Source organism: Oncorhynchus clarkii, chromosome 4 (genome assembly GCF_045791955.1).
Source record: "Oncorhynchus clarkii lewisi isolate Uvic-CL-2024 chromosome 4, UVic_Ocla_1.0, whole genome shotgun sequence".
In the NCBI taxonomy this organism is placed as follows: domain Eukaryota; kingdom Metazoa; phylum Chordata; class Actinopteri; order Salmoniformes; family Salmonidae; genus Oncorhynchus; species Oncorhynchus clarkii.
Window position 1 is genome coordinate 59,997,380 of NC_092150.1, and position 14,848 is coordinate 60,012,227.

At 42.7% G+C, this 14,848-nt stretch overlaps 1 protein-coding gene across 2 annotated transcripts in view; it reads left to right on the forward strand.

Moving 5' to 3' along the window:
- Positions 1 to 14,848, forward strand: part of LOC139407024 (5'-nucleotidase-like) — a 20,258-nt gene continuing 5,410 nt past the window's right edge. The window contains exons 1-4 of one of the 2 annotated variants that reach the window (XM_071150315.1): positions 1 to 367; positions 9,735 to 9,957; positions 10,434 to 10,622; positions 11,717 to 11,914. In XM_071150315.1, coding sequence (XP_071006416.1) covers positions 35 to 367; positions 9,735 to 9,957; positions 10,434 to 10,622; positions 11,717 to 11,914 — 943 coding nt within the window. In that variant the 5' untranslated portion in view covers positions 1 to 34. The remainder of the gene's footprint in view (positions 368 to 9,734; positions 9,958 to 10,433; positions 10,623 to 11,716; positions 11,915 to 14,848) is intronic. The other variant, XM_071150313.1, reaches the window with a different exon arrangement.

A 14,848-nucleotide genomic window follows, 5' to 3' on the forward strand; every position in this document is an offset into this window, starting at 1 on the left:
CTGTGTTCTAATACAGTGCGCTGTCAACGACAAGATGGCAGTGAGTGAGTCTATGAAGGGTCTTCTACTCTACCTCTGCATCTGTAGTCATGTTTCTACTGTGGAAGCGTGGGAACTCACCTTGCTTCACACCAACGACGTCCACGCAAGGGTTGAGGAGACGAGCAACAGTTACGGCAAATGCACCAAGCCTCCGTGTTTTGCCGGTGTGGCAAGGAGGTTTACGAAAATACAGGAGATCCGGAGCCAGGAGAAGAACGTGATGCTGCTGGACGCAGGCGATCAATTTCAGGGAACCGTTTGGTTTAATGTATATAAGGGAGCCGAGGCTGCCTATTTTATGAATAAACTTGGCTACGATGCGATGGTAAGCAGTTCACATCATTCCAGTAGAATATTAATGTGGGCGACTGTATAATTTCATAATGGAGGATGCTCTCTGGGTGACCACATTTAAAATACCCATATGAACAGAATGATTTGGCACGACATTCTCCGGACACTGTATCACTATTTCAAAATAGGCCATTATCACTGTCAATCGTGAATGATAATTCTTCACGTTTAACGGTGAAACGTCCAAACTGCATCTGCATGCCAGTTTCATGGGAATATCTGCATTTAGAATTTGTGAGCAAATTAGAGCAGATGGTTTTAACCTTCCAGTATTTTGTTTCAATAAAAGCACATTGTTATTATATATATATATTTACTATTCAGCTATCTAGCTAACCATCCTAAAATATCATAACAACTGAGGTGGTGTTTTTGGTGTAACAGTAACGTTATACTATGCTGTTAAGTTTGTATCCGATATGTTGAATACTAATGAATCATTATGATCTTCCAAGACATTGATTCAGCTTTGATCAAACTTTACTAAAGGACCACAATTGTGAGAAGTGGCGGTGCGACGCAACGCCTGCTCAGCTGTATTGAACGAGCTAATTGAAGCGCACCAAGACTAGCCTACTAATTTATAACTTAGTGACGCAGAATCTTGACCCCATGTGTGGCTGTTTTATGAAAATCTGGAAATATGTGGCCAAGGAAACATTTTCTGGTTGGTGTTAGGAAATGATCATTTTTTAAAACGGGATTGAGTGAAGTAGCGGAAAATGATGATTGATCAACTAATTAGCTACCCTCACAAATTTGAAGAAATTACCTTATATACCATATTTCAGTTACTTACTTAGGTAGCTCTTCGTCACAAGCACGCGTTTTGTAAGTATTATTGTTAGGCCGAACTGTCCTCTCCATGCGTAGCTGGAATTTACCCCGAAAGGATTTAAGAAATGTGATTGGTTGATATTGTCTGGCCTACCTCTCCTCTTGCACTTTGCAGGATATCAGATCTCAACAATGATTGGAAAAGTCTCTAACACAGCCTTTCTTAAAGTATGGGTCGCGACGTGTCATAGTAATGTATAATTAGTTAGTGAATTGATTTGGCCAAGTGCAACTGCGGTCTCTGTTCAGTGCGCTCACTGCTTAGCAGCGGTCTCTGCTCAGTATGGCAGCTGCCGGTGTGCTTCGCGGTTTACCAGATCTTTATTTTCTTGAGTGTTCTTGACGTTCACTCGGTGACAAGCTGCAGCGCTGTCATTTAACAGCAGATGCGCTGTCAGCCACTGACTTGTCATTGCCACTCCCCAAATTGACTCACGCTAGCAACAAGTTCTGACTGAGCTCAATCGTCACGAAAAGGCAATACACCGATGAGTTTATCTCTTTCATACAAACTTTGAGAATTAACGAGCAGATCCCTGAATGTGATTTGTGCGGGGAAGTGCTTAGTAACTTAATGAGTCAATGAAAACGAAAAAATTCCTATAACGGCACGTCCTGACTAAATATCCACAGCATGGCGGTATACCTAGGGAATTATTTCAGAACAGGGCAGAATGCGTCAGGAAACAGTGTTTCGACAGTGGAAAGTAGGTAAGCTAGCAAGGCATTGTTGTCATCTTATAAAAAGGTGATAAGCAGAAATAAGGGAGTACTGTCTCAGTAGTATATGCGAGTTTCTCTTTCAAACAGTCCCCTGGCCTTGTACACAGCTAATAGCTAACGTTAGGCAAAGCGAGTTAGGGTTGAGCTATCAGTAGCTAGCTAAGTAACTACAACTGAAGATGAAACATGTTCAAGCCTACTGTACATCTTACTGTAGAAATAGTTGGAAACAAGTCTAGGTTGGAACCGTTGCTGTCAAAATACAAGTCATTTTTATTCTGAACTGGAATAAACTGATTGAAGCAAGATACTTTGAAGCAAACACACAGTTCTGGGTTGTTCATCTACAGCAGGAAGCTGTCACCTGCCTAACTGAGAAAGCACAAGATGTTCTGGTCCTGTTTGGCTCCACATACCTATGTCAGTCAGGGTTCTCAACATTACCAGTACCACATTCTTATGATACACTGCTCAAAAAAATAAAGGGAACACTAAAATAACACGTCCTAGATCTGAATGAATGAAATATTCTTATTAAATACTTTTTTCTTTACATAGTTGAATGTGCTGACAAAATCACACAAACTATCAATGGAAATCAAATGTATCAACCCATGGAGGTCTGGATTTGGAGTCACACAAAATTAAAGTTTGATGTAATGTCCTTAAAACAAGTCAAAATGAGGCTCAGTAGTGTGTGTGGCCTCCACGTGCCTGTATGACCTCCCTACAACGCCTGGGCATGCTCCTGATGAGGTGGCGGATGGTCTCCTGAAGGATCTCCTCCCAGACCTGGACTAAAGCATCCGCCAACTCCTGGACAGTCTGTGGTGCAACGTGGCGTTGGTGGATGGAGCAAGACATGTCCCAGATGTGCTCCATTGGATTCAGGTCTGGGGAACGGGCGGGCCAGTCCATAGCATCAATGCCTTCCTGCCACAGCTCGCATTGATGTGCCATCCTGGATGAGCTGAGCCGCTTGTGTGGGTTGTAGACTCCGTCTCATGCTACCACTAGAGTGAAAGCACCGCCAGCATTCAAAAGTGACCAAAACATCAGCCAGGAAGCATAGGAACTGAGAAGTGGTCTGTGGTCCCCACCTGCAGAACCACTCCTTTATTGGGGGTGTCTTGCTAATTGCCTATAATTTCCACCGGTTGTCTATTCCATTTGCACAACAGCATGTGAAATTTATTGTCAATCAGTGTTGCTTCCTAAGTGGACAGTTTGATTTCACAGAAGTGTGATTGACTTGGAGTTACATTGTGTTGTTTAAGTGTTCCCTTTATTTTTTTGAGCAGTGTATATTTAAGCAATATATGGCCAATATGTGGTATATGGCCAATATACCATGGATAAGGGCTGTTCTCAAACACAACAGTGCCTGGATACAGCCCATAGCCATATGCCACAAACCCCTGAGGTGCCTTATTGCTATTATAAACTGGTTACCGATGTAATTAGAGCAGTAAAAATGCATGTTTTGTCATACCCGTGGTATATGGTCTGTTATACCACAGCTGTCAGCCAATCAGCATTCAGCGCTCGAACCACCCAGTTTATAAATATTTTTAAATTAAGTGGACACTTCTGATGACGTTTACACTGCTCGCAAGTATACACTGCTCGCAAGGGGCGAGGTAGGAAGGAAGGAAGGATTTATTTTTAAATGAACCACCCTTGGCCGGAAATTCACTACTCGTTCATCCCTCTGATTGCGGTTTCAGTCACTGGTAACTTGCGCTACAGTCAATTATGAGTGCATGTCTACTTATATTAAATATATAATTATTAATATACGTATAACTAGAAAATAAATTAGCTAACTGACGTTAGCCTGCCCAGCTGGAACTTCTGAAGGAAAATGTTTTATTTATACACTTTCCAAAAGATAACCAAACAAAAACAAACTTTTTACATAGTAGCAACATTTCTAACTTATTGGCATTCGTTTTTACTTACATGTTGACTTCTCCATTGATGTTTAAGTTTTCGCAGACTTTTCTTAGCGGAGGTACCATTGTCGCCGATTGAATTATGGGGCGTTTCAGGCCCGGAGTGAACATAATTGTACACTCTCAAAGCCGACTGAAAACGAGGACTGAGGGGCTTACTTTGCAAACTTCCCTTGCTTGGCTAATCATTTGGACCACCCTCCAAGATGGCGATGGAGATTCCCCCAAGGGCATAAGGCGAGGGTAAGTGGGTGTGTCTTAAGTGTTTGGACCACAGCCCTATAGAACGTTAGTTTTCCAGGAACAGGGTTGGAGAGCCCTGGCCTACATGTTCTCATTTTGAACTTCTAACGCGGATGGGTGTTTCTTTGACTTTAATGCAGGCAAACTTAAATCAGTTTTATCAGCATGTCACATGTGCAACCAGAGGGGGGGGGGGGGGGGGGGGGGGGGAACTAGACCTTTACTCCACACACAGAGATGCATACAAAGCTCTCCCCCGCCCTCCATTTGGAAAATCTGACCATGATTCTATCCTGATTCCTGTTTACAAGCAGAAACTAAGGCAGGAAGTACCAGTGACTCACTCAATATGGAAGTGGTCAAATGATGGATGCTACACGACAGGACTGTTTTGCATAAATTTTACGCATGGTGGTCCCGGGAATCAACAATTGCGTCGTCCCCACAGTGACTAAGTAACATATCCCAACCAGAAGCCATGGATTACAGGAAACATCCGCATAGAGCTAAAGGCTATAGCTGCCACTTTCAAGGAGCGGGACACTAATCCGGACGCTTATAAGAAATCCCACTACGCCCTCAGATGAACCATCAAACAGGCAAAGTGTCAACACAGGATTAAGATTTAATTTTACTACACCGGCTCTGACGCTTGTCGGATGTGGCAGGGCTTGAAAACTATTAAGGACTACAAAGGGAAATCCAGATTGAAGCTGCCCAGTGACACGAACCTATCAGACCAGCTAAATTACTTATGCTCGCTTCGAGGCAAGCAACACTGAAGCATGCATGAGAGTACCAGCTGTTCCGGACGACTGTGTGATAAGACTCTCGGTAGCCGATGTGAGCAATACCTGTTACGCACGCCTCTGAGGGAACGCAACACCCTGCTACAACTCAACTCTCCGTAAAGTGAAAGAGGTATGGACTGTAGGTGTGAGTAAGGATGACAAAAGGCAGAGAATTTACCGTTTACTAGGAATTTATTCCTTCACACGGTAATATGGGGAAAAAGGGCTGGACGGAACCAAAGCAAAGAAAGTAAATCTCAAAGCCCCCTCCCCCCTCTCCTACCTTACCTGCCTACCCACTACTTACCTAATTTGGCACCACCTGTTGCCCTACCAAAATACAGGGGGTGGTCCGCCCAGGTCTTACCTAGTGTGCCAAGACGGTGAATATACTACGGGTATATGTATGCCCGCGGGCCTCTTGCCTAAGCACTCCCTAGGTGCCTTCCCCTTCCCCCTGGGAACAAATGAAACAGAATATTAAACAATCCACTTCACAACAAAACTGAGAAAAAAAATAACTCAAGCCATTAAAGAAGCTCTGACAAAGCAACAAACACACCAAAGCTGCTGCTACCACCAACAAAAACAACTAACATAGTACCTACAGTGCCTTGCGAAAGTATTCGGCCCCCTTGAACTTTGCGACCTTTTGCCACATTTCAGGCTTCAAACATAAAGATATAAAACTGTATTTTTTTGTGAAGAATCAACAACAAGTGGGACACAATCATGAAGTGGAACAACATTTATTGGATATTTCAAACTTTTTTAACAAATCAAAAACTGAAAAATTGGGCGTGCAAAATTATTCAGCCCCTTTACTTTCAGTGCAGCAAACTCTCTCCAGAAGTTCAGTGAGGATCTCTGAATGATCCAATGTTGACCTAAATGACTAATGATGATAAATACAATCCACCTGTGTGTAATCAAGTCTCCGTATAAATGCACCTGCACTGTGATAGTCTCAGAGGTCCGTTAAAAGCGCAGAGAGCATCATGAAGAACAAGGAACACACCAGGCAGGTCCGAGATACTGTTGTGAAGAAATTTAAAGCCGGATTTGGATACAAAAAGATTTCCCAAGCTTTAAACATCCCAAGGAGCACTGTGCAAGCGATAATATTGAAATGGAAGGAGTATCAGACCACTGCAAATCTACCAAGACCTGGCCGTCCCTCTAAACTTTCAGCTCATACAAGGAGAAGACTGATCAGAGATGCAGCCAAGAGGCCCATGATCACTCTGGATGAACTGCAGAGATCTACAGCTGAGGTGGGAGACTCTGTCCATAGGACAACAATCCTATGTTGTATATTGCACAAATCTGGCCTTTATGGAAGAGTGGCAAGAAGAAAGCCATTTCTTAAAGATATCCATAAAAAGTGTTGTTTAAAGTTTGCCACAAGCCACCTGGGAGACACACTAAACATGTGGAAGAAGGTGCTCTGGTCAGATGAAACCAAAATTGAACTTTTTGGCAACAATGCAAAACGTTATGTTTGGCGTAAAAGCAACACAGCTGATCACCCTGAACACACCATCCCCACTGTCAAACATGGTGGTGGCAGCATCATGGTTTGGGCCTGCTTTTCTTCAGCAGGGACAGGGAAGATGGTTAAAATTGATGGGAAGATGGATGGAGCCAAATACAGGACCATTCTGGAAGAAAACCTGATGGAGTCTGCAAAAGACCTGAGACTGGGACGGAGATTTGTCTTCCAACAAGACAATGATCCAAAACATAAAGCAAAATCTACAATGGAATGGTTCAAAAATAAACATATCCAGGTGTTAGAATGGCCAAGTCAAAGTCCAGACCTGAATCCAATCGAGAATCTGTGGAAAGAACTGAAAACTGCTGTTCACAAATGCTCTCCATCCAACCTCACTGAGCTCGAGCTGTTTTGCAAGGAGGAATGGGAAAAAATGTCGGTCTCTCGATGTGCAAAACTGATAGAGACATACCCCAAGCGACTTACAGCTGTAATCGCAGCAAAAGGTGGCGCTGCAAAGTATTAACTTAAGGGGGCTGAATAATTTTGCACGCCCAATTTTTCAGTTTTTGATTTGTTAAAAAAGTTTGAAATATCCAATAAATGTCGTTCCACTTCATGATTGTGTCCCACTTGTTGTTGATTCTTCACAAAAAAATACAGTTTTATATCTTTATGTTTGAAGCCTGAAATGTGGCAAAAGGTCGCAAAGTTCAAGGGGGCCGAATACTTTCGCAAGGCACTGTACCAACGACCAACATGCTATAACTCGCAGTCATCAACCTTCTCTCTCAGAAATGATCTATATCACAATCAATCGCTCCCCTGAACAACAGAACACTGGCTTTTATAGCTTCAGACAGCATTGGAAATTGGAGACAGCTGCATCCTGACGAGGGGGCGGGGTCAGCTCTCCAAATAATCGTGGAGTCGACCAATCAGCTGCTGGGGGATTGCAGGAAGCCGTCTCCTGAAACACACTCAAATACACAAACTACAACACAGAAACTGAGGAACGTAACACCTTCAAACAGGTCAACATTCACAAAGCTGCAGGGCCAGAAGCATTAACAGGACGTGTACTCAAAGTATGCGCCGACCAACTGGCAAGTGTCTTTATTGACATTTTCAACCTCTCCCTGACCAAGTCTGTAATACCTACATGTTTCAAGCAGACCACCATAGTCCCTGTACCCAAGGAAGTGAAGGTAACCTTCCTAAATGATTACCACCCCGTAGCACTTATGTCGGTAGCCTTGAAGTACTTTGAAAGGTTGGTCATGGCTCACATCAACAGCATCTTTCCGGATACCCTAGATCCACTCCAATTCGCATACTGCCCCAACAGATCCACAGATGACACAATCTCAATCGCACTCCACACTTTCCCACCTGGACAATAGGAACACCTATGTGAGAATGCTGTTCATTGACTACAGCTCAGCGGTCAACACCATAGTGGCCACAAAGCTCATCACTAAGCAAGGACCCTGGGACTAAGCACCTCCCTCTTCAACTGGATCCCAGACTTCCTGACGGGCCGCCCACAGGTGATAAGGTTAGGCAACAACACGTCTGCCACGCTGCTCCTCAGTACTAGGGCCCCTTCTGTACTCCCTGTTCACCCGCGACTGCATGGCCAAGCACGACTCCAACACCATCATTAAGTTTGCTGACGACACAACAGTGGTAGGCCTGATCAATGATAACGATGAGACAGCCTATAGGGAGGAGGTCAGAGACCTGGCAGTGTGGTGCCAGGACAACAACCTCTTCCTCAATGTGAGCAAGACAAAGGAGCTGATCGTGGGCTACAGGAAAAAGCGGGCCGAACAGCCCCCATTCTCATTGACGGGGCTGTAGTGGAGCAGGTTGAAAGCTTCCTTGGTGTCCACATCACCAACTAACTATCATGGTCCAAACATAACAAGACAGTTGTGAGGAGGGCCCACCAAAACCTTTTCCACCTCAGGAGACTGAAAAGACTTGGCATGGGACCCAGATCCTCAAAAAGTTCTACAGCTGCACCATCGAGAGCATCCTGACCGGTTGCATCACCGCCTGGAATGACAACTGTTCGGCATCTGACCGTGAAGCGCTACAGAGGGTAGTGCGTACGGCTCAGTACATCACTGGGGCCAAGCTTCCTGCCACCCAGGACCTATATAATAGGCAGTGTCAGAGGAAAGCCCATAAAATGATCAGAGACTCCAGTCACCCACTCCAGTCACCCACATAGACTGTTTTCTCTGATACCGCACGTCAAGTGTTACCGGAGCGCCAAGTCTAGGACCAAAAGGCTCCTTAACAACTTCTAACCCCAAGCCATAAGACTGCTGAACAATTTATCAAATGGCCACCAGACTATTTACATTGACACCCCCCCCCCCCCCCCCCCATTTGTTTTGTACAATGCTGCTACTCAAAGTTTATTATCTATGCACAGTCACTTCACCCCTACCTAAATGTACAAATTACATCAACTAACCTGTAACCCCGCACACTGACTTGGTTACAGTACCCCCTATATATAGCCTCGTTATTGTTATTTTATTGTTACTTATTTTATTTTTTACTTTAGTTTATTTGGTAAATATTTTCTTAACTCTTCTTGAACTGCACTGTTGATTAAGGGCTTGTAAGTAAGCATTTCACAGTAAGGTCTACACTTGTTGTATTCGGCGCATGTGACAGTTTGATTAGATTTAATTATCAGGTAGAACAGAAAACCAGCAGGCTCCAGACCTCCATAGGGTAAGAGATGAGTACCCTGCCCTATACAGTGCACTACGTTTGACCAGGGGCCTTTTTGTTAAAAGTAGTACACTATAAAAGGGTGCCATTTGGGATGCACACTGGTGTGTAGAGATATATTTTTCGTAGGGTCTTTAGGGATCGGGTACTCCGCGGTGTATTCATCTGTGACGTACAAGGGACAAGTAGCCTGGAGCAAGGTGTCAATGTGGTGGACAAGACAAGTCCAGACAAAGGTCTTCAATTCTCAGTGTGACATTGTCTGGGAAAAATTGAAGCCCTATTCATAATATGGTCAGGAAGCCTACCCCAGGAGGATGCTAATTAGTTATGTATAAAACAAATAATATATATTTTTTCTTTCCATCAGTTGTTAGGGGACATGCACTTACGTAGCAATTAGATGAAGAAAAACATTAGATAAACTCATCTAAAATGGACTTGGCAGCACAATAACACCAGAACAGTATGGTTGGTTGAACATTGTTGTTAATCGGGAAATATTGTGGTTGACCTTTGCCTTTGTTTGTAACTTTATAGGCTCTGGGGAATCATGAGTTTGACAATAACGTGGAGGGACTTATCAAGCCATTTCTCCAGGAGGTGAAGTGCACAGTCCTCAGTGCTAACATCAAAGCAGATGACACACTTGCCCCACACATCAGCGGGCTTTATTTCCCATATAAGATATTTGATGTTGGCTCTCAGAAAGTGGGCGTGGTTGGATACACTTCAAAGGAAACACCTGCCCTGTCACAAACGGGTACAATTATGTTTTGACTTGATTAAGGTTTTGATTGAAGTTTTAGCTCCCCCCTCTTAATGTATCTTCCTTCTCTCCTCAATCCTTTTATTCTCCCTCTATTCAGTTTCATATTCATGCATTCGCTCCTCTCCTACTCTCGTCACAATAATCCATATTGATTGCTCTGTCCAGGTTGCTTCATGTTTGCTTCCATTATTTACACTATGATTTTAATAATGCCTTCCTCTAGATCAGGGTTTCTCAAACTCGGTCGTCGGGAGCGCAAGGGGTGCACGTTTTGTTTTTCGCCGTCGCACTACACAGCTGATTCAAATAATGAACTAATCACCAAGCTTTGATCATTTGAATCAGCTGTGTAGTGTTAGGGCAAAAAACAAAATGTGCACCACTTGGGGTCATAAGGACTGAGTTTGGGAAACATTTAAATAATTTCCCTGATATAAAATGTATTTTTGTTCCTCATTCTGTTGCAGGACCTAACTTAGTGTTTGAGGATGAGATTGATGCCCTTCAGCCCCAGGTCGACAAACTCATCACCCTGGGGGTCAACAAGATCATCGCTCTCGGTCACTCTGGCTTCGTTACGGACAAAGAAATAGCCAGAAGGGTGAAGGGCGTGGATGTGGTCATTGGAGGACACAGCAACACATTTCTGTACAACGGTACGCATTGTTTACCACAGACTACTTTTGTTTAATATTTACAATCATAGTAGTTTCATCTGCCAGCCAGGGCTCTCTCTGAGTTTGGGGACGAGGTTACAATCTCTATGATTGTATTTCATCCGAACACCATCATTTTTAACTGTCATAAGTTTTTGTAATGCATTGTGGAACCTACAGTTGATTCCCGAACGGAAACATGCATTTGTCCTTGGCTGTCTTCAGTTTTCCTTCCTTACAAGCGATCCAACCATGACATCATGTAATGGAAAAACAGACTGGAAATATAATTGGAAGCATCAGTGGTCTCACTCACAGCACCATAGAAACTCCAAAACAACAAGCACATAAATTCTGCCTTCAGTCCTGAAGGAAGAAGGCTTACTAATAACTCAACCAACAACCACACCTTGCTGTTTTTACCACACAGGCAGTATATTACTTTATGCCTCAGCAGCTCTTGGTCTGTGATTTGAGGGATCCACATCCTTAATTAGTGCAATATCAAAAAGCTGGAACAATGAGTATCTGCCACCTGTCTTACCTGATGCCGATCCTTGCCTTTTGTTTTTGTGTGCGTCCCAAATGACACTCCCTACAAAGAGATTAGGGTGCCATTTGGGATGTAGCCACAGTTAGCTTGTGCCGTGCTGAGCTTTTTCCACAACAGCAGCCATGCTTCATATTGGTTAGAATCAGTGCACTGGCTGGTTCCCATGCTTGCAAGTTCAGTACCTATGCTGCTTTTTCTTTTTTTAAAGAGCGAGGACTCTGTGATGGCTATAAGGATTCCCTTTGATGTGAGGCCTACACTTTAGAACAGTTCACTAAACCACAAACAGTAAGCCCTTTGTTCAGTAATTCTGCCTGGAAAGTCAGTGTAGTTCAGGCTGATGTGGTGGGAAAGTATGGCCTGGATCCATTCTGTTATACAGCAGCTAATTGAAACCCAGTTTATATCTTAATGCATTCATAGTTATTTAGGCGTTGTTTAATTGCTAGGCTGTTTTCTTAAGCATGATTACAATGCAACTGATGCTTGATATGGAAAAACATTAATTTCATTCCATTGTTTACATTCACTGTTTCGATAGGAGAGAAACCTTCCTCTGAGGTTCCGGCAGGTCCTTACCCCGTCATGGTGAAATCAGAGGATGGGCGGGACGTCCCTGTGGTGCAGGCCTTTGCTTTTGGGAAATATCTGGGTTACCTCAAGGTGACATTTGATGAGGCTGGCAATGTGGTCCAGTCCACAGGCAACCCCATCCTGCTGGACAGCTCTGTACCAGAGGGTGAGTACAGTACTACTGAGTAAAATGAGATGAAGTTGCCAGTAAGTGTGTCTTAAATGGCACCCTATTCTCTACAGTATAGTCCACTACTTTTGAACAGAGCCCTATTGGCCCTTATCAAAAGTAGTATAGGAAATAGGGTGCCATTTCGGACCTACACTGTGAAATGGACATCCGTTTGCATCAGCAGTGCTACTGTTTATTTTATCACTTGTGAAGTAAGTGTGAAAATAGCACGTTTTGGTTTTCTTGACTCTGTGTAGCATGGTAATACTGTCCTATGTTTTGTAATCATTTGAATGTCTGATGGAGAACACTACTGAACATTACTGTGGACACATACCATTGACCTTCTACTTCAAGCTTTTATTTCATATTTACTAATTCAATGAGAATGTGTTTCGCTTAAGCATGAGTTCACTGTTACAATCTGCTATTTATTAGAATTTTAACGTGAAGACTACGTCAGTTTCAGTACCACTATCAGTATAATTTTTATTAATATATAAAAGTATTCAACTTTATATAGTAGGGTTGTTCCACAAATTTAGTGCCTTTTGCATCCCTTTAATATTATGTCTCTCTGATAAGTTACCCAGGAAACGGCTGAAAATAGCCCGTATTGATATGTAGCCATATAAGGTCCATGAAATCAACTTGGTATCATCAGATAACAGTCATGTATTAGCCATCGCTTAGATAATTAATTTGATGCATCAGTAGCAATACAAGGATATAACATTTATAGAAGAGACAGAAATGCTTATGGGGGAGGAGTTGCTGTATATATTCAGAGCCATATCCCTGTAATGCTTAGAGAAGATCTTATGTCAAGTGTTATTGAAGTGTTGTGGTTGCAGGTTCACTTGGCACATCTAAAACCTTTTCTTTTGGGGTGTTGCTATAGGCTATCTAAATAATATGTGAAATGCTTGATAATGTATGTAAACCGAGAGGTCTACTTTCCTGGGGACCTGAATATTGACTGGTTTTCATCAAGCTGTCCGCTCAAGAGGAAGCTTCTCACTGTAACCAGTGTCTGTAATCTGGTTCAGGTTATTAATCAACCACTACAGGAACAAGATCATCCACATGTATCGATCACATTTTTACTAATACTGTAGAACTTTGTTCTAAAGCTGTATCCGTACCCATTGGATGCATTGATCACAATATAGTGGCTATATCCAGGAAAGAAACATTCATGTTGAAATTCCCAAATTGTTTGCCTAGTCAACTTACACACAACTCTGACGCACACGTATCCCACCAGACATGCCACAAGGGGTCTTTTCTTAGTCCCCAAATCCAGAACAAATTCAAGAAAACGTACAGTATTATTATTGCATGGAACTTCCTTCCATCTCATATTGCTCAAATAAACAGCAAACCTGTTTTTTTTTTTTTAAGATAAAGCAACACTTCGTGGCCCAATGCCTCTCCCCTATTTGACCTAGATAGTTTGTGTGTATGCATTGATATTTAGGCTACATGTGCCTGTAAAAAAAAAATGTAGTTCTGTCCATGAGCTGTTCTTGTATAATGATCTGTATTATGTTTTGTGTGGACCCCAGGAAGAGTAGCTGCTGCTTTTGCAACAGCTAATGTGGATCCTAATAAAATACCTTTGATATTGAATTTTAAAAGCCTGTTCTGCTAAATGAAGTGCACTTTAATATAGTCACATGGAGAATTCAATAAATACTTTTAATATGAATAAAGGCTTGCTAAAGTGCCAAAATTCAGCATCAGTCAAACCTGTCACTTCCAAGTTTCACCACCATTGTAAAGCCCTAGTTGTTTGTTTTCTTCGACAGTAACTTCTGAAGATTACTATTTCATGTGATTAGTGATTCATTTACATCTGACCCTTATTTTAAGGTGAACTGAACTCTCGTTTTAAAAAGGTGAAACTATTCCATTGAACATCTAATAGTCAAATCACAGAGTAAAAGCAGGTGAGCAAGTTCTACTCTTTCTTTTTTTGGCCATTTTCTTGTGGAAAACTGAGCGGGCCAAGCATAACATGTCAACCTAGTTACCCAGTTAGCACAGTGGATCTGGGCCAATTCCGGCTGATAGTCAGACTCTGCCGACGTCATGTGGCCTAAGTCTGGGCCGCCTTCGGCAGTATTGCTTATGGTTAGGATGCAGGGATTTGAACTCCGGCCGATTCCGGTGTGAGTTATCTGGCCCAAATGTATTACTTGGGGCTCGGGCCTACTCTCTGGCAGATGATTACACAGGCTGCTTTATATAAATAATATTTCAATAGAAAAATACATATTCTCAATGTTTGATCAAAAAATACAATTCATTTTAAAAATGAATTTCTTTAAGAGTCCTGTTTAAGTATTTTGATGCTTTGTGCAAGGCAATTGATACGCATTAACTTTGTGGCTGGAGCCTCCCGAGTGGGGGAGCGGTCTAAGACCATGCATCGCAGTGCAAACTGCTTGCCAAAGATGCTAGTTCTATACTCGTGCCGGCCACGACCAGGCAACGCACAATTGGCCCGGAGTCGTCCGAGTTCGGGGAGGGTTTGGCCGGCCGGGATGTCCTTGTGCTGTAGCGACTCCTGTGGCGGGCCAGGCGCATGCACGCTGACATGGTCACCAGGTGTACGGTGTTTCCTCCGACATACTTTTGTGTGGATGGGTATAATTTGTATGCATAAAATGTATAATAGTAATTTAAATTACTATATTTGGGTAATTTTGTATACATTTAAATTTGCATCGGGACGCTTCTGGGACAATCCTGGTAAAATGCCGGCTAAGTTGACTGAATTTCCAGTAGATGGAAATGGTCTGATTCTGGGGAGTCATTCATTTTGATTCTGGGCCGACTGTTAAGGGAATTTTTATCAATGATGACTAATTATGTATACATTAATCAGGACTGACTAATCCAAATACTATTATGTTACTGTAT